Source organism: Ranitomeya variabilis, chromosome 7 (assembly GCF_051348905.1).
Source record: "Ranitomeya variabilis isolate aRanVar5 chromosome 7, aRanVar5.hap1, whole genome shotgun sequence".
NCBI classification, from domain to species: domain Eukaryota; kingdom Metazoa; phylum Chordata; class Amphibia; order Anura; family Dendrobatidae; genus Ranitomeya; species Ranitomeya variabilis.
The window spans coordinates 22,368,675-22,388,990 of record NC_135238.1 but is presented as its reverse complement, the minus strand read 5'-3'; the positions used below and the strand labels follow the sequence as shown (position 1 = coordinate 22,388,990).

Below are 20,316 nucleotides of genomic sequence, written 5' to 3'. Positions count from 1 at the left end.
AACTAGAAGTAGCCGTGGGATGTTCCTGTCACTCCCTAGACACCTCGTCACAGCCTGAGGACTAATTACCCCTAAAGAAAGAAATGGGAAAACTATCTTGCCTCAGAGAAAATCCCCAAAAGATAGACAGCCCCCCACAAATATTGACTGTGAGAGGAGAGGGAAATTACATACGCAGACTGAAAACAGAATTTAGCAAAGGAGGCCACGCTAGCTAAAAAGAAAGGACAGGACAGAGTACTGTGCGGTCAGTATTAAAATGCTACAAAAATCCACCACAGAGAATACAAAAATCTCCACACCTAACTAAAGGCATGGAGGGTAACTCTGCATCTCCAGAGCTTCCAGCTTGGCTGAATAAATCCTTACACAAGCAAAGCTGGACAAGAAAAAACATAGAAATGCACTGAGCTATAAGGTCCACAGCAAGTGGACTGCAAAAACAAAGCCAGGACTTATCTTTGATGACTTGGACAGTCTAGCAGGAGAAACCAACCAAAGATGTGAATCCTCCAAGAAACAATGGACAACTGGCACTGACTAAAGGATCTAGCCAGAATAAATAGCCCAGTCAGAATTGGTAGTAAGTGAAAGCACCTGATGACTGCTGAGATCCAAAGGTGCAGCCGTACCACTTACAACCACCGGAGGGAGCCCAAGAGCGGAATTCACAACATGTCCCGTTACCTCTGCACTCTCTCTACATCCTGTAACAGATGTCCCGTTATCTCTGTACGCTCTCTACATCCTGTAACAGATGTCCCGTTACCTCTGTACTCTCTCTACATCCTGTAACAGATGTCTCATTACCTCTACACTCTCTCTACATCCTGTAACAGATGTCCCGTTATCTCTGCACGCTCTCTACATCCTGTAACAGATGTCCCGTTACCTCTGCACTCTCTCTACATCCTGTAACAGATGTCTCATTACCGCTACACTCTCTCTACATCCTGTAACAGATGCCCCGTTACCTCTGCACTCTCTCTACATCCTGTAACAGATGCCCCGTTACCTCTGCACTCTCTGTACATCCTGTAACAGATGTCCCGTTACCTCTGCACTCTCTACATCCTGTAACAGATGTCTCATTACCTCTACACTCTTTCTACATCCTGTAACAGATGCCCCGTTACCTCTGCACTCTCTCTACATCCTGTAACAGATGTCCCGTTACCTCTGCACTCTCTCTACATCCTATAACAGATGCCCCGTTACCTCTGCACTCTCTCTACATCCTGTAACAGATGTCCCGTTACCTCTGCACTCTCTCTACATCCTGTAACAGATGTCCCGTTACCTCTGCACTCTCTCTACATCCTGTAATAGATGTCCCGTTACCTCTGCACTCTCTCTACATCCTGTAACAGATGTCCCGTTACCTCTGCACTCTCTCTGCATCCTGTAACAGATGTCCCGCTACCTCTGCACTCTCTCTACATCCTATAACAGATGTCCTGTTACCTCTGCACTCTCTCTACATCCTGTAAGTGTAAGAGATGTCCCGTTACCTCTGCACTCTCTCTCTACATCCCGTAATAGATGCCCCGTTACCTCTGCACTCTCTACATCCTGTAAGAGAAGTCCTGTTACCTCTGCACTCTCTCTACATCCTATAACAGATGTCCCGTTACCTCTGCACTCTCTCTACATCCTGTAACAGATGTCCTGTTACCTCTGCACTCTCTACATCCTGTAACAGATGCCCCGTTACCTCTGCACTCTCTGTACATCCTGTAGCAGATGTCCCGTTACCTCTGCACTCTCTCTACATCCTGTAACAGATGTCTCGTTACCTCTGCACTCTCTCTACATCCTGTAAGAGATGTCCCGTTATCTCTGCACCCTCTTTAGATCCTATAACAGATGTCCCGTTACCTCTGCACTCTCTCTACATCCGGTAACAGATGTCCCGTTACCTCTGCACTCTCTACATCCTGTAAGAGATGTCCCGTTACATCTGCACTCTCTCTACATCCTGTAACAGATGTCCCGTTACCTCTGCACTCTCTCTACATCCTGTAACAGATGTCCCGTTACCTCTGCACTCTCTCTACATCCTGTAACAGATGTCCCGTTACCTCTGCACTCTCTCTACATCCTGTAACAGATGCCCCGTTACCTCTGCACTCTCTCTACATCCTGTAAGAGATGTCCCGTTACCTCTGCACTCTCTCTACATCCTGTAACAGATGTCCCGTTACCTCTGCACTCTCTCTACATCCTGTAATAGATGCCCCGTTACCTCTGCACTCTCTCTACATACTATAACAGATGTCCTGTTACCTCTGCACTCTCTCTACATCCTGTAACAGATGTCCTGTTACCTCTGCACTCTCTCTACATACTATAACAGATGTCCTGTTACCTCTGCACTCTCTGTACATCCTATAATAGATGCCCCGTTATCTCTGCACTCCATTATCATGGCAGTCCCCATGTGCATTAGTACCGACCTCTCGTGCACATATTTATCTCTGCTCCTCCTTACTAATGCATTCTGTTGCACTTGCTCCGTCTTTGCACGCACTGGATTGCCTCTGCTCCAGCTTGCTTTGCAGGGACAGCTCCTTACGTTTTTTCCTGTTGGACAAGCTGTTGGCATGCATTGGGTCCGCGGTGCCCTATGGATCCGCTGGGTGTGTGCACAAGCGCAGTGTGATCACAGCCGAAGTTTGATCGTCTTCCTTCTCCATTGTTTTATACAATTCAAGTCTTGAAACCCAAGAAAGAAAGAAGAAATAATCTCCCATCTGAGCTCCGCACTTGGAGAAGCGCCTCTGATCCCGCAGCACATCCTCCTCTGACACATGCAGGACTGAGAAGTAATTACACTGTTAATTGATACAAATGATGTGTATAAAAACCTAATCTGAGGCTGGTAATGATGAAGGAGAGGAAGGGTCTCGGGGGAGCTGTCCATGGTGCCAAGCGGAGGCAGAAAAATGTCTCTTGTCTGAAAGAATCCACAATGTACGACGGATCTGCCTGGCAAAGCAATCAGCTGGGAAGAGACCAAGGGGGACTTACTATTCACTCACACATCTGGCCTGACAGTTGCTACAATACTAACTAGATTCATTGATCTAATGAAATGCAAGTTTCTCAATCATGGACAAATCCAAAATACAGAAAGGCTGTAGTTTTATTCTTTCTAGCACGAAAAAAATACTCCATTGTGCCCTCGGTGTTGGTAGTGAGCATGTGCGACCACCACTCCTACAGTGAGGGCAGCAATGGTCGCACATGCTCAGTACTGTTCTACTCATTGAAGAGACTATGACACCCCCACTCTTGCCATCGGTCACCCCAGTGCTCGTGCACATCCCTGCAGACAAGTCATACATGTCGTTTTTGATTGTGCTACCGAATGATGTACAGTCACACAGACCTGTCCTGTCGCTTGCACAAAAAGGTGTAGATTCATGGGGGTAAAAGCCCCCCAAGCACACACTGGCAGCAAGGATGAGAAGATTCAGATACAGATATCCAGTTATTTAGGAGTCCGAGACTTTATACATTTCACCAAAAGTCACCATTGACCTCTGCTGTCTAGAAAGCAGATTGTGAGCAGCAAGAACTCAGTGTGATGAGAAAATATTGAATATCTGCCCGGCCGAATGCTGAAGGTTTACAAGAAATACAATTATTTAGACCAATGACCTCCAGCGAAAGAGACAAGAAGAATCCACCATCATCGGTTCTATAAGGTAAATATGCAGTCCTATGTAAGGGAAGATTACAGGTACAGGACCGAATTCCCAGGAGCTGAAACATAACACAAGTGTCAGCGTCATCATCCTGTACCCCGAGTGTCAGTGTCATTATCCTGTACCCCCAGTGTCAGTGTCATTATCCTGTACCCCGAGTGTCAGCGTCATTATCCTGTACCCCGAGTGTCAGTGTCATTATCCTGTACCCCGAGTGTCAGCGTCATTATCCTGTACCCCCAGTGTCAGTGTCATTATCCTGTACCCCAGTGTCAGAGTCATTATCCTGTACCCCCAGTGTCAGTGTCATTATCCTGTACCCCGAGTGTCAGTGTCATTATCCTGTACCCCCAGTATCAGTGTCATTATCCTGTACCCCCAGTGTCAGCGTCATTATCCTGTACCCCAGTGTCAGTGTCATTATCCTGTACCCCCAGTGTCAGTGTCATTATCCTGTACCCCAGTGTCAGTGTCATTATCCTGTACCCCCAGTGTCAGTGTCATTATCCTGTACCCCAGTGTCAGTGTCATTATCCTGTACCCCGAGTGTCAGAGTCATTATCCTGTACCCCCAGTGTCAGTGTCATTATCCTGCACCCCGAGTATCAGTGTCATTATCCTGTACTCCGAGTGTCAGCGTCATTATCCTGCACCCCGAGTGTCAGCGTCATTATCCTGTACCCCAAGTGTCAGTGTCATTATCCTGCACCCCGAGTGTCAGCGTCATTATCCTGCACCCCGAGTATCAGTGTCATTATCCTGTACTCCGAGTGTCAGTGTCATTATCCTGTACCCCCAGTGTCAGTGTCATTATCCTGTACTCCGAGTGTCAGCGTCATTATCCTGCACCCCGAGTGTCAGTGTCATTATCCTGTACCCCGAGTGTCAGCGTCATTATCCTGCACCCCGAGTGTCAGTGTCATTATCCTGCACCCCGAGTGTCAGAGTCATTATCCTGTACCCCGAGTGTCAGCGTCATTATCCTGCACCCCGAGTGTCAGCGTCATTATCCTGTACCCCGAGTGTCAGAGTCATTATCCTGTACCCCGAGTGTCAGCGTCATTATCCTGCACCCCGAGTGTCAGTGTCATTATCCTGCACCCCGAGTGTCAGAGTCATTATCCTGCACCCCGAGTATCAGTGTCATTATCCTGTACTCCGAGTGTCAGCGTCATTATCCTGCACCCCGAGTGTCAGCGTCATTATCCTGCACCCCGAGTGTCAGTGTCATTATCCTGCACCCCGAGTGTCAGCGTCATTATCCTGTACCCCGAGTGTCAGCGTCATTATCCTGCACCCCGAGTGTCAGAGTCATTATCCTGTACCCCGGGTGTCAGTGTCATTATCCTGTACCCCGAGTGTCAGTGTCATTATCCTGTACCCCGAGTGTCAGCGTCATTATCCTGCACCCCGAGTGTCAGAGTCATTATCCTGTACCCCGAGTGTCAGCGTCATTATCCTGCACCCCGAGTGTCAGTGTCATTATCCTGCACCCCGAGTGTCAGCGTCATTATCCTGTACCCCCAGTGTCAGTGTCATTATCCTGTACCCCCAGTGTCAGTGTCATTATCCTGTACCCCCAGTGTCAGTGTCACTATCCTGTACTCCGAGTGTCAGCGTCATTATCCTGCACCCCGAGTGTCAGCGTCATTATCCTGCACCCCGAGTGTCAGTGTCATTATCCTGCACCCCGAGTGTCAGTGTCATTATCCTGTACCCCGAGTGTCAGCGTCATTATCCTGTACCCCGAGTGTCAGCGTCATTATCCTGTACCCCAAGTGTCAGTGTCATTATCCTGTACCCCAAGTGTCATCAGCAGGATTTTTGCTCATTTTGTTTCTTGTAGGTTTTCTATATAATACATGAGTTTCACTTTTTGTATTGAAGAACTGAAATAAATTAACTTTTTGATGATATTCTAATTTAGTGAGTACTTGTTTATATACAGACACACACACACATATGTATATAGCAGAACTGTGTATGTAGCAGAGCTGTGTGCATATGTAGGAGAGAGGTTTGTAAATGTCGGGGAGCCTTTTAAGTGTGTGTAAGTAAGAGAGCTGTGTGCATGAAGCAGAATTGTGTGTGTATGTAGTAGAGTTATGTATGTAGAACAGTCGTGTGCATGTAGCAGAGCTGTGTGTGCATGTGGTAGCTGTGTGCATGTACTGTGTATGAAGCCGTGCTGTGTCTATGTGTGCACTGCAGAGTGTGATAATGTGTTTGCTGTAAGACTATATGTATAATCCATGTGATATAGAGAAACACTAACAATATATCTATTACCGCCATATTCTACTCTACTACATAAAAACTAGTGATATTAACCCACTGAAGTCTTTACAATGACAGAGGTTTTATATAGTTGGAAATATGTTTTTACAACTTTCTAATATAAAAATCTGTAGTGAATCTTATACTCCGAAAGATACGGTGTAATATGTGTGTTTATACTGATGTGTATGTCTGCCAGTAGTACAGCCATCATTTATGGAGGACCCGAGGACCCTTGAGCTTCTAGTCGCACCTGGCAAGATTAATTTTATATTGATGATGGCGGGAACACCTTTATTAATGCAGATGAGTGATTGATTACCTCATTATATACATCGATCACAGGTTATTAGTAATATTGGATATTAGAACGTGATCAGGCTCTTTAACCATCAGAGGAATTAGTGGCCCTTCTCTGTAATGGTCACCATACTCCTGGCCCCCGGACTCTAATTACCTAGTAGATAATAAGTAGAAATTACTAAATTATGTACGGTAAATTAAAACTCTCCTTGATTGTGTAAAAAAGAACAACTACAGAAAATACCCCCAAAAGTGACCACCAGGGTGGCAGACAGCAGCTCCAACCAAGGAGACATCAGCCCCAGGCAAGGAGACAGCAGCCCCAACCAAAGGGGCAACAGCCCCAACCAACTGACCAAGGAGATAACAGCCCCAACCAAGGAGGCAACAGCCCCAACCAAGGAGACAACAGCCCCAACCAAGGAGACAACAGCCCCAACCAAGGAGACAACAGCCCCAACCAAGGAGACAACAGCCCCAACCAAGGAGACAACAGCCCCAACCAAGGAGATAACAGCCCCAACCAACCGACCAAGGAGATAACAGCACAAACCAAGGAGACAACGGCCCCAACCAAAGTACCAAGGAGGCAACAGCCCCAACCAAGGAGGCAACAGCCCCAACCAAGGAGGCAACAGCTCCAACCAAGGAGGCAACAGCTCCAACCAAGGAGGCAACAGTCCCAGGCAAGGACGCCACAGTCCCAGGCAAGGATACCACATACCCAGGTGAAAAGACCATTGTCCCGGTCAAGAGCTCCAACAGAGAAGATCAATGGCTAACCTGAAGAGAGCACTGGCCCAAACAAGAAATCCATTTCCCCAGCGTAGAAGACTGCTGCCCCAAAGGAGGCCACTACACCAGCGAAGGAGACCAATATCCTGACAGAGAAGACGTCTTCCCCAGCCAGGAAGACCACTGCCCCAGCAACAGACGGTGCAGATTATGGAGGAATAGTCTGCAGGCGCTGATTCTGCCGGCGCTGATTCTGACACTTGATGCCATTTCTCCTGACAGACGGAATATTTTATTCATCAGCGCGGCTGCTGATCGTATGTCATCCGCGGCTGATAAAGCGTCGCCTCGGGCGTACATGTAAACACAAAGCATGGAGCTCCCTGTATGACTTAGCAGAAAGCGTTTCATCAGCAGGACTGGCTTGTTGGGTTGTACAGCTCTGAGCCGGCAGTGCAAGTCACTGGGAACTCACCCCGACAACTTCATTATCGTACCGAGACCATATAAATACATGGTGTCCGTCATCAGCACAGACACAACACAGGTTTACATCAAGGGTTCACCAAACATCCCTAAGACATTTTTTTTAATACATTACATCTGCTAAACTGGTATTCTTTATTATTTTTATTTGTCATATTTGGTAAAATTGGGAAACAGAGTGCTAGTGATATAGAAAAGCTAAAAAAGGGAAATTATAAAAGTCACCACCAGAGGGAGTTCACACACATGTCTTCAGTGAGCTCCCTCTAGTGGTGGCTGAAGGAAATCAGATGCTTTTAATGTAGCTCTACATCCATGCAGGGTATTTGGAGCTCGGTATCAGTAAATCAGAACATGATTTGTAGAGATATGTCACAAATTAATTCTGGTAAAAAAAGAAAAAAAAAACAACTAGAAAACAGATCCTGATATCTCATGGACAATCGTACTGTTCACAAAATGTCGTTCACAGAGCTTGCAGCAGCTCGCAGAGGCCATGTTTCTGCCCAAAGAACAGGAGACAACTGAAGATTCACTTTTACCATGTAATTAAAGGAAATGTCCAAAACCGAACAATTAATGGTCACCAATATGAGAACAGCGGGGGTCCGACACTCGACACTCCCCCCAATCAGCTCAAATCTGAATGGGTCCATAAACAGAAGGACTCAGAAGTGGTCACGAACGGGGCTGCTGTGCTGCACCCCATACATCAATGACGCCTGGCTGCTGCCGAAGAGGATATATGTTGATGCGTGGGTTGTCAGACCCCCACTGATACCTCAGTGGGGATCAATGGTTCAGTCCCTGACGACGTGTTTAAAGGGCCCCTCCAAGATGTCTACAGGAAACTCACTCGCCAATAAAATCATGAGAAACAGACATCGGCCCAGAGATTTTAGAATAAAAAGATAAAATTCTGGTTGCTGGCAGCCACCACTAGAGGGAGCTCACTGTATATTGTTTTATTATATTTAGTATTCAGTCAGCTCCTGAGCTCCCTCTAGTGGATGTCTGACAGAAACTCAAACGTCAATAAAATCATGAGAAATGGACATCTGCCCATAGATAATCTAAAATTGTCATCCAGAAGGCCCCATTTAAAAAAAAAAAAAAAAAGTGGATACAAATGAATGTGAAAACTGGAGGCACGCAACAACAATAATCCAGTGGTTTTTATATTTCAAGATGGTGAAAGGGTAGGGTAGATCCTACAAAAACAGAGCCAAATGCTAACATTCATCTTCCTGCAGCCACCACTAGGGGGAGCCCACTGCATACTGTTTATACAGTGAGCTCAATAACTAAACAATATGCAGTGAGCTCCCCCTAGTGGTGACTGACGAAATCCAGAAATGTGCAAGTTCTCCTTTTTAACTTCCCCTTCTCCATTTTTTTTTTTGCAAGCAGTAATCAAAAATCAAAGCAAACAAGCACTTACCCGAAAGTCAATCCCAACAGTGGAGATGAAGCTGCCAGCCAGGAACGCTCCATCCTTAAATCTGACGAGCAGGCAAGTCTTCCCCACTCCTGAATCTCCCACCAGCATCACCTAGAACGACAAGCACGTCACTGTAGAATATCGTAGTGACCAGTGTGAACATGCGCCTACATGCTGCATGCATACCATCTTATATTCCAGTTCATCTCTTTAGGTTTTTGTCCTGCATTATACAGATAGACAATTGATTTGAATGGACCCTGTGTAATATTTCATTTTCCCTGAAGAGGCGCTGCAGAGGGGGAACTACAAGTGACTGGTGAGAAAACTATTTTTTAACCCTTTCCTAGCCCTCCACAACAACAAACATGCTGAATACCTGCAGCCACCACTAGAGGGAGCTCACTGCATACTCTATACCCATACAACTCAATCATAAACCAGTGTGCAGTGAGCTCCCTCTAGTGGTGGTGGCAGGTAGTCCAAATTTTATGCAGAGGATTTGGAGCTCAGTAAAACTGCTGCCTATAAAGATGTATTAAAAAGTGCGGGGGGTGTGCGACTTGTCTGATCTCGGAGCGTCTGGTACCATCAGTGGTTAACCACAAATTAAACACCCCCTGTCTCTTGACATTTAAGTGTAAACCACAGGAAAAAAAAAAGCTAATTTCACCGCCGCGCTCATTGGGAGATGCCTCATATTTTTTTACCGCATGCAAATGAATCATATCAGAGCCGGCGCCTCGTCCGCCGTCCTTCTGGGACCTGCCTCAGCAAACTCCGCCGCATTATTATGTTTTAGTCAAGGATCATTAGAAATAACCATCTGTAAGGAAATAAACTGCGGCCGCTGAGCGCTGACTGATCAGAAATCCCTATGACAACTCTTCCTGTCTTGCGCTTTGCTAGTCCAGTGCAATGGTCCCCAACCTTGACGCTTTTGCAAAACTACAACTCTCATCATCCACATCCGGTTTAGAATATAATTCTGGGATTTCAGATGCCCCAACTCCCACTAAATCTAATTTTTAGGGCCCTTAAAGGGGATGTCAACTAAGATTAACTTTATTTACATCTGTATTAGTAATAACGATTCTAAATTGTTTTTTTTTCTTATAACTATTGGGGGGGTTTACGTTCCCCTGTTATTCCTCCTGCAAATGAACAAAATATATTGTAATAAATTAAATATTTTTAATAAATAATAAAAAAAAACCTGAGTGTTAGCACAGACTTCGGCAAGGAAGGCATCTGTAAGGGACACACTAAATTAATAAGGTTTGTAATACATTTCCAGGAGGAATAAAAGAAGAACACCACAATGCAGAATTTTAAGAAGAATTATCTATTTTTTTAAAGGGAAAGAACAAATTTAAAGGGATTTCTCATCGTATAAAGTGATTTCTGACCCCCAGGACATGAGAACTCAGCCCTGAAAATGATGGGGTTACAGCACAGTGTACCCCATACCCTGGGGTATGACGGTGTGAACACGTTCTTGTATTTGGCACAATGTGATGTAGAAAAGTTGTCGATTTATCGATGTCTTCAAGGAAGACGCTGAGAAGTCTTGACTCATTAGAACTAATTATGGCTGTGAGTCACCAAAGAGAAAGAAGTGACTGCGTACGACGAGCCGCCTCCGGTGTCCACATTGGCCCCATTTATGTCAGTGCTGCACAACCTGAAGTTCTCCAGCTATTGTGGAACTACAACTCCCAGAATTACTGCTTGTCATACGCTATTATGGGGTGATTTATGGTTCTTCCGTGACATCTTCTGGCTTTAGATCATCGCCCAGTATATCATCTGTGTTCAGAAATCACTTATATTTTTCATTAAAAAAAAAAATTAAAAAAAAAATGGAGCATCTACAGATGTATGTTGTGCTGGTCCTCTGTTGTACCTCCTGGAAATTCATAACAAATAGATGTTACTACATTACTAGATCTCGTCCTTATCCTCCTCTGACACAGTCCAACTAAACCTACCGGTGTCAAAAACTATTCTGGAGCATCTACTACAAGTCTACATTGTTCTATTCCTCTGTTATTCCTCCTGGAAATGTAGAAATTCACAATCGGGTATTCCTATTCCCTTAGTCAATACAGCTTGTCTTTACACACTCTGACACAGCCCAACTAGCGTTGTCCGTGTCAAAACAATTATGAAGGATCTACTACAACTCTAAGTTGCTCTATTCTTCTGCTGTTCCTCCTGGAAATAAAACTATCGGCTATTCCTATTCCCCTAATAAATTACACACTCTGACACAGTCCAACTTGAGTTGTCAAGAGTCTAAGACAATTCTCTGTAGCATTTAACACCAGTCTATGTTGTGTTCATCCTTTGTTATTCCTCTTGGAAATATACACTGCTCCAAAAAATAAAGGGAACACTAAAATCCCACATCCTAGATATCACTGAATGAAATATTCCAGTTGCTAATTTTTATTCATTCCATAGTGGAATGCGTTCAGAACAATAAAACATAACAATTATCAATGTAAATCAAAATGAATATCCCACGGAGGTCTGTAGTTGGAATGATGCTCAAAATTAAAGTGGAAAATCAAATTACAGGCTGATCCAACTTCAGTGGAAATGCCTCATGACAAGGAAATGATGCTCAGTAGTGTGTGTGGCCTCAACATGCCTGTATGACCTCCCTACAACACCTGGGCATGCTCCTGATGAGGCGGTGGATGGTCTCCTGAGGGATCTCCTCCCAGACCTGGACTAAAGCATCCGCCAACTCCTGTGCAGGCTGTGGTGCAACGTGACGTTGGTGGATGGAGGGAGACATGATGTCCCTGACGTGTTCAATCGGATTCAAGTCTGGGGAACGGGCGGGCCAGTCCATAGCTTCAATGCCATCATCGTGCAGGAACTGCTGACAGTCTCCAGCCACATGAGGTCTGGCATTGTCCTGCATTAGGAGGAATCCAGGGCCAACCGCACCAGCATATGGTCTCACAAGGGGTCTGAGGACCTCATCTCGGTACCTAATGGCAGTCAGGCTACCTCTGGCGAGCACATGGAGGGCTGTGCGGCTCTCCAAAGAAATGCCACCCCACACCATTACTGACCCCCTGCAAAACCGGTCATGCTGAAGGATGTTGCAGGCAGCAGATCGCTCTCCACGGCATCTCCAGACTATCACGTCTATCACATGTGCTCAGTGTGAACCTACTCTCATCTGTGAAGAGCACAGGGCGCCAGTGGAGAATTTGCCAATCCTGGTGTTCTGTGGCAAATGCCAAGCGTCCTGCACGGTGTTGGGCTGTGAGCACAACCCCATCTGTGGACGTCGGGCCCTCAGACCATCCTCATGGAGTCAGTTTCTAACCCTTTGTGCAGACACATGCACATTTGTGGCCTGCTGGAGGTCATTTTGCAGGGCTCTGGCAGGGCTCCTCCTGTTCCTCCTTGCACAAAGGCTGAGGTAGCGGTCCTGCTGCTAGGTTGTTGCCCTCCTACAGCCCCCTCCACGTCTCCTGGTGTACTGACCTGTCTCCTGGTAGCACCTCCAGCCTCTGGACACTACGCTGACAGACACAGCAAACCTTTTTGCCACAGCTCGCATTGATGTGCCATCCTGGATGAGCTGCACTACCTGAGCCACTTGTGCGGGTTGTAGAGTCCGTCTCATGCTACCACAAGTGTGAAAGCACAACCAACATTCAAAAGTGACCAAAGCATCAGCCAGAAAGCATTGGTACTGAGATGTGGTCTGTGGTCCCCACCTGCAGAACCACTCCTTTATTGAGGGTGTCTTGATAATTGCCAATAATTTCCATCTGTTGTCTATTCCATTTGCACAACAGCATGTGAAATTGATTGTCAATCAGTGTTGCTTCCTAAGGCCGGTTTCACACGTCAGTGGCTCCGGTACGTGAGGTGACAGTTTCCTCCCGTACCGGAGACACTGACACACGTAGACCCATAAAAATCAATGCATCTGTGCAGATGTCATTGATTTTGTGCGGACCGTGTGCGGACCGTGTCTCCGTGTGCCAAACACGGAGACATGTCAGTGTTCGTGGGAGCGCACGGATTACACGGACCCAATAGAGTCAATGGGTCCGTGTAAAACACGCACCTCACACGGACATTCTCCGTCTGGGGTCCGTGTGGCGTGCCGGAGACAGCGCTACAGTAAGCGCTGTCCCCCCCACATGGTGCTGAAGCCGGTATTCATATCTTCCCTGTAGCACCGTTTGCTACAGAGAAAATATGAATGATAGTGTTTAAAATAAAGATCCATGTGTCCGCCGCCCCCCCACCCCCTGTGCGCCCCCCCCGCTGGTCAGCAAATACTCACCCGGATCCCCCGTCGGCAGTCGCTCCTTCCTGGTCTGGCCGCGGCTTCTCTACTGTATGCGGCCGATTACACTCATGAATATGTGGCTCCACCTCCAATAGGGGCGGAGCCGCCTATTCATGAGTGTAAATGAGCGGCCCCACGTGACCGCATACAGTAAGCTGCGGCCAGACCAGGAAGGAGCGACTGCCGACGGGGGATCCGGGTGAGTATTTTCTGACCAGCGGGGGGGGCGCACAGGGGGTGGGGGGGCGGCGGACACATGGATCTTTATTTTAAACACTATTCTTCATATTTTCCCTGCAGCAAACGTTGCTGCAGGGATGATATGAATCGCAGCTTCAGCACCATGCAGAGTGGGTACCACACGCTCCGTGTGGTACCCACTCGCCATACGGGCGGCACACGTGTGCCGCAGGTATGGCCTCTGTGAGTTCCCAGGCACACGGACACGGATAACTCCGGTACCGATTTATTCCGGTACCGGAATTATCTGGACGTGTGGGACAGCCCTAAGGGCTGTCCCACACGTCCAGATAATTCCGGTACCGGAATAAATCGGTACCGGAGTTATCCGTGTCCGTGTGCCTGGGAACTCACGGAGGCCATACCTGCGGCACACGTGTGCCGCCCGTATGGCGAGTGGGTACCACACGGAGCGTGTGGTACCCACTCTGCATGGTGCTGAAGCTGCGATTCATATCATCCCTGCAGCAACGTTTGCTGCAGGGAAAATATGAAGAATAGTGTTTAAAATAAAGATCCATGTGTCCGCCGCCCCCCCACCCCCTGTGCGCCCCCCCCCCGCTGGTCAGAAAATACTCACCCGGATCCCCCGTCGGCAGTCGCTCCTTCCTGGTCTGGCCGCGGCTTACTGTATGCGGTCACGTGGGGCCGCTCATTTACACTCATGAATAGGCGGCTCCGCCCCTATTGGAGGTGGAGCCACATATTCATGAGTGTAATCGGCCGCATACAGTAGGAGGCGCGGCCAGACCAGGAAGGAGCGACAGCCGACGGGGGATCCGGATAAGTATTTTCTGACCAGCGGGGGGGGGCGCACAGGGGGTGGGGGGGCGGCGGACACATGGATCTTTAGTTTAAACACTATCATTCATATTTTCTCTGTAGCAAACGGTGCTACAGGGAACATATGAATGGCGGCTTCAGCACCATGTGGGGGGGACAGCGCTTACTGTAGCGCTGTCTCCGGCACGCCACACGGACCCCAGACGGAGAATGTCCGTGTGAGGTCCGTGTTTTACACGGACCCATTGACTCTATTGGGTCCGTGTAATCCGTGCGCTCCCACGAACACTGACATGTCTCCGTGTTTGGCACACGGAGACACGGTCCGCACACGGTCCGCACAAAATCAATGACATCTGAACAGATGCATTGATTTTTATGGGTCTACGTGTGTCAGTGTCTCCGGTACGGGAGGAAACTGTCACCTCACGTACCGGAGCCACTGACGTGTGAAACCGGCCTTAAAGGAGAGATGAGCGATCACTCCGTTACAAGTCAGCAGCGAGCGGAGAAACAGAGCGAGCGATTCTCGGAGGAGACACACAAGCCGGCCGCCTTTCTGAAGGTCAATATAAAGTGAGTAGGAGTTTCTGTTCCCTTTGGTCCAAGAAATTAAAGCATTTAAAGGGAATCTGACATTGTGAGCGGAGCGACCTAGACTTAAGCATCCAATAGTCTTGAATTAATACTTTGCTTAGATGGGGTTTTTTTTACTATTCATTTGCTCCCTAAATGCAAATGTTCTCTGCAGTCCTAGTTATTGATTTGTTGTAGAGTCTGTGCAGCACCGGCACATAACTGGCTGTGCTGCTGCTCCTGATGTAGATCACACTGGTCTCTCTACTTTCACTTTTTTTTCTGTTTTAGGCACAGGAGGAAAGCAAACAAGTCTTCAGGGAAGGCAGATCATACACTATAAACTGTATCAACGACTGTAGATAGGGAAGAAAGCACACACAAGACAGTCTAAATAGGAAAGGCTCTGTGTTTATGTACATAGAAAGGAAAGCACTTATAGCCGTCTGTGCAAGAGGAGGAAGCGGAAATGACACACTCCGAAAGAATCAGTGTTATGACTGCCCAATTGGGCAAAGATGAAGAAGTCTGTGTAGCACCTGTACATAACTGGCTGTGCTGTTGCTCCTGACACTCCTCCTGGCTGCTGCTGGCTCCATTCAGTGTTAGGTGGAACAGGATTTGCAGTGGGAAGAAAAGCACCAAAGTCTTTAGATAGAGAAGATCATTCAGGCTGCACTGTATCTATGAGGGTAGATAAGGAGGAGAGCACACACAAGACAGTGCGAGGAGGAAGGAGAGTCACATAGGCTGTGTATTTATCTACAGAGGAAAGCATCTAAATCAGACTCTGCAGGGAGAGGGGAATTTCACACTCCTCAGTATCAGTGCCAACCTTAAGTGAGCAAAAAAGTCTGTGCAGCACCTCAGCACCTGTACATCTCTGATTCTGCTGGCTCCCTCTAGTCTTCCTTCCTTCAGTTTTAGGCAGATCAGAGTGTACGGAAGGAAGAAAAGCATCATAGTCTTCATGGAGGGCAGATCACACAGTCTGTACTGTATCTATGAGTGTAGATAAGGAGAAAAGCACACACAAGACAGTGCAAGGAGGGAGGGGAGAGTCCCACAGATGGTGTATTTAAGAGGACAGCATCTGCATCATACTCTGCAGGAGGAATCGCACACTCTTCGGTATCTGTGTCAACCTAAATGAGTAAAGAAGGAGAAGCCTGTGCAGACCCTGTACATAACTGGCTGTGCCGCTGCTTATGATACTCCTTCTGGCTGCTGAGGTCTTGTTCTACTTCACTCTCCCTCCCTTCAGTGTTAGGCAGAACAGAATGTGCAGAGGGAGGAAAAGCTTGTATCTCTTCAGGGAGGGAAGATAATTCAGAATGCCCTGTATGTATGAGTGTCGATTAGGAGGAAAGCACACAAAAGACAGTGCAGGGAGTGAGGGGAGAGTCATGCAGGCTTTTCATCTATGTATAGAGAGAGGCCAGCACATATATAAGACTCTGCAGGGCTGGGGGAAATCACACACGCTCCTCAAAAATCAGAATTTGTCAGCCTAAATGAGGAAAGGAAAAGCCTGTGAAGCATTTGTACATAACTGGCTGTGCTGCTGCTTCTGACACTCCACCTGGCTGCTGATGGCTCTCTCTACTTTTCTCTCCATTCCTTCAGTGCTAGGCAGATCAGAGAGTGTAGAGAGAAGAAAAGCATCAGAGTCTTCAGGGAGGGCAGATTACACAGGCTGCACTGTGTCTAGGAGTGTAGATAAGGAGGAAAGCACATAGTACCACCCCACGTGACAAAAGTCAGATACTATGGTCAATTGGAAAACTGCACATCAAGGGGTCCGGAAGGAAAGGGGCTGCCTGAAACTTGGTGCAACTTTACTTTTAACTCAGGGTCACCACTAACATCTAGAAATATTATGTCTCCATGTTAAATGTGTCCATAGTCTTTAAGATGCAGATTCTGAGAACTCAGAGCTCCATGTGTCAGGAAGCGAGAGGAGCCGGCACCATCAGTGGGATGACTCAGGCGTGTTACGGCTCTGCCGCCCCTATTCCTGCATGCGGAGGATATTTAACAAGTAAGGAGCTCTGTCAATCAGTGAGAACCGCGAGATTAACTCCTCCAAATGTGTCACCAAACAATATAGATCTGAGGACATACAAATAACACTTATCTCTGGCGCTACTAGGAGTCAATTGCAGAAGCGTGATGGCTCAGAAGGTAACACTACAGCAGCACTGGGCTCATCGATTTAAAGGGGCTGTCCATGGATCTCAACTCATCCCGTCCACAGAGGAGGTGATGTTACTTACCTGTACTTGCTCCAGCGCCGGGCCACGCTGCCTCTTTAACTGGTAGCATCTCACTGCACCACTGTCTCCAGTCCGATCTGTTCATCCATACCTATGGCTTAGCCAGTCCACATCACCAGCTGAGCCATAAGTATGATCCTACCACTAGGACTTTCAGGTCCTTTCTCCCAATTAGAAATAAGATGCAGCAAATCGATTAATTCCTGTAACACTATATTTTTTGCATTTCAAATTCACCACCTAATGAGTTTTAGGTTCATGTTAAAGGGCTTAATTTACAGAGCTAATTTCTATGTATGCAGCTCTATCTGGGAAAATACTATTTATGAGATAGTGACTTATCCCTTTAAATGTCAAAATTGCACGACTGTCCATGTAACTTCCCACCTATCACTATATTATACATATATTATGTATATAAATATACATACAGTATATATACGAGCTAAACAATACTGTATAGGTGCAAAATGGTAAGTGAAGCAAAATGGCATCTCAGTGGCAATGATCTTGTGCTCATCAGTCATAAGTGATTGGCACTGACTCATCTGTCATGGATCCATACGCCCAATGCTGAGCTCCTACAACAAGCGTTTTCCTCCATTTCTCATGCAGACATATTGGAGGAAAGATGCACTTGACCTCATTAATTTGCTCTGGTAAATTAATCGATGCACGGCTGCAACTGTGTCTGAAACGGACGGTCTTCAGAATAAATAGTGAGTCCTTCAGACGAGGACTCCTATAAAACACGATCTCATACCAATGAAGTGTTCCAGCCATTTACAACGCGTCTTGGGAGCAAATGACAGATGTGCAACACGATGATTGGGAATTTAGCAAAAGTCATGTCTGGATGAACCACCAGATCCTAAAGGTGGAGCCTTCTGCCACCAAATACAAATAATAGACAAATGGCTTAATAAATAATATCCCTGGTGACCTTGTGGGTCAACGGATACTATATTTGAAGTAAGAAAAATCGGCACTTCTACTAGTAAAATAATAAATCTGTATTTTGGATACATTAAAAAAAAGTATTCCCGTACTTTAGAAACAACTGATGCGTTTCTTGTGTTAAGTACGTCATTAGTCATACTGATAAATAATATCCCTGGTGGTCTAGTGGATTGATAAATAGCAATCTTGGTGGTCTATTGGATTATGTTAGAGCATACTTGGGGTAGTGGGTTATTGTTTGCCAACTTAGGCAGTCTGGTGGATTGATAAATAATGGCCCTGGAGGTTTAGTGGATTAATAAAGAGTAACCTTTGTGGTTTGGTGGATTAATAAAGAATAACCCTGGTTGTTTAGTGGACTAATACAGTCCTAGTGGTCTAGTGAATTGATAAATAATAACCTTGGTAGTGTATTGGGTTATGCTACACCATTTTTGTTGGGCTAGTGGGTTATCTTTCCCCCACTTATGTAGTCTAGTGGATTGATAAATAATGGCCCTGGTGATCCACTGGACTGATAAAGAATAACCCTGGTGGTCCAGTGGATATTCCTGGTTGTCTAGTGGATTCGTACAAATAACTCGTGATTTAATGGATTAATAAAGAGTAACCCTGGTGGTCTAGTGGATTAATAAAGAATATTCCGGGTGGTCTAGTGGATTCGTAAAAATAACACTGGTGATTTAATTGATTTATAAAGAATAACCCTGGTGGTCTAGTGGGTTATACTATAACATCTTTGTTGGTCTAGTGCACTTAGGTGGTCTATTGAGTTAATGCCATTTTTTTTGGTGGTCTAGTGAGTTATGGCATAATATCCTATGGTGGTTCTGTGATCTGCTAAAAAAATATTTTCGATAGTTTTACTAGATTTAATAAATAATACATCTGGATGGAAACCTCAATAGATATTATGCAAGCTGGTCTAGCGAGTTGAAAAATATTGTCCCTAGTGGGCTAGAGGTCACTATGTGATTAATGAATAAAATTCACTCTTAATTATAATTATCTAGTGGCCAAATAATAATAGTCCTGATGTCCAGGACTCTTAAAGGGGTTGTCCAGGTCTAAGGCTGGTTTCACACTTGCGTTTTGATCTGCATGCGTTTTTGAAAAAACGCATGTGGTGAAAAAACGCATGTAATCGCGGCAAAATGCCGCGCTTTTTAGACGCATGCGTTTTTTTTGTTTTTTTTTTCCCCATGAAAAAATCAACTAGAAAATCCACTAATAGTAGAATTAGCTAGGGTTAGGGTTAGGGGTAGCTTTTTATTAGAAGAATGTCCTGGTCACCCTAACCCTAACCCTACCCCTATCCCCTAAACGTAACTGAAATACGTGGCACTGAAATACGTGGCACTGAAATACGTGGCACTGAAATACGTGGCACTGAAATACGTGGCACTGAAATACGTGATACGTGGCACTGAAATACGTGGCCCTGAAATACGTGGTACGTGGCACTGAAATACGTGGTACGTGGCACTGAATACGTGGTACGTGGCACTGAATACGTGGTACGTGGCACTGAAATACGTGGCACTGAATACGTGATACGTGGCACTGAAATACGTGGCACTGAAATACGTGGTACGTGGCACTGAAATACGTGGTACGTGGCACTGAAATACGTGGTACGTGGCACTGAATACGTGGTACGTGGCACTGAATACGTGGTACGTGGCACTGAAATACGTGGCACTGAATACGTGGCACTGAAATACGTGGTACGTGGCACTGAAATACGTGGTACGTGGCACTGAATACGTGGTACGTGGCACTGAATACGTGGTACGTGGCACTGAAATACGTGGCACTCAATACGTGATACGTGGCACTGAAATACGTGGCACTGAAATACGTGGTACGTGGCACTGAAATACGTGGTACGTGGCACTGAATACGTGGTACGTGGCACTGAAATACGTGGTACGTGGCACTGAATACGTGGTACGTGGCACTGAATACGTGGTACGTGGCACTGAAATACGTGGCACTGAAATACTTGGCACTGAAATACGTGGCACTGAAATAAGTGATACGTGGCACTTAAATACGTGGCACTATGACTGTCAGAAAATGTTCATTAAACGGTTAGGGGTGAGGTTAGGGGTAGAGTTAGGGTATGTTTCCACTGTCAGGATGGCCGGCGGTATCGCCGCAGCGGCGAAGCCGCTCGGCGCTAAGCCCCGCCCCCTT

General features: G+C 46.4%; 1 protein-coding gene across 2 annotated transcripts in view; it reads right to left on the bottom strand.

The window, feature by feature from the left end:
- The window catches only part of RAB26 (RAB26, member RAS oncogene family), a 184,899-nt gene that overhangs the window by 155,573 nt on the left and 9,010 nt on the right, over nt 1-20,316 (bottom strand). For both annotated transcript variants that reach the window (XM_077274469.1, XM_077274470.1), the window contains exon 2: nt 8,953-9,063. In XM_077274469.1, the coding sequence (XP_077130584.1) occupies nt 8,953-9,063 (111 nt within the window). The remainder of the gene's footprint in view (nt 1-8,952; nt 9,064-20,316) is intronic.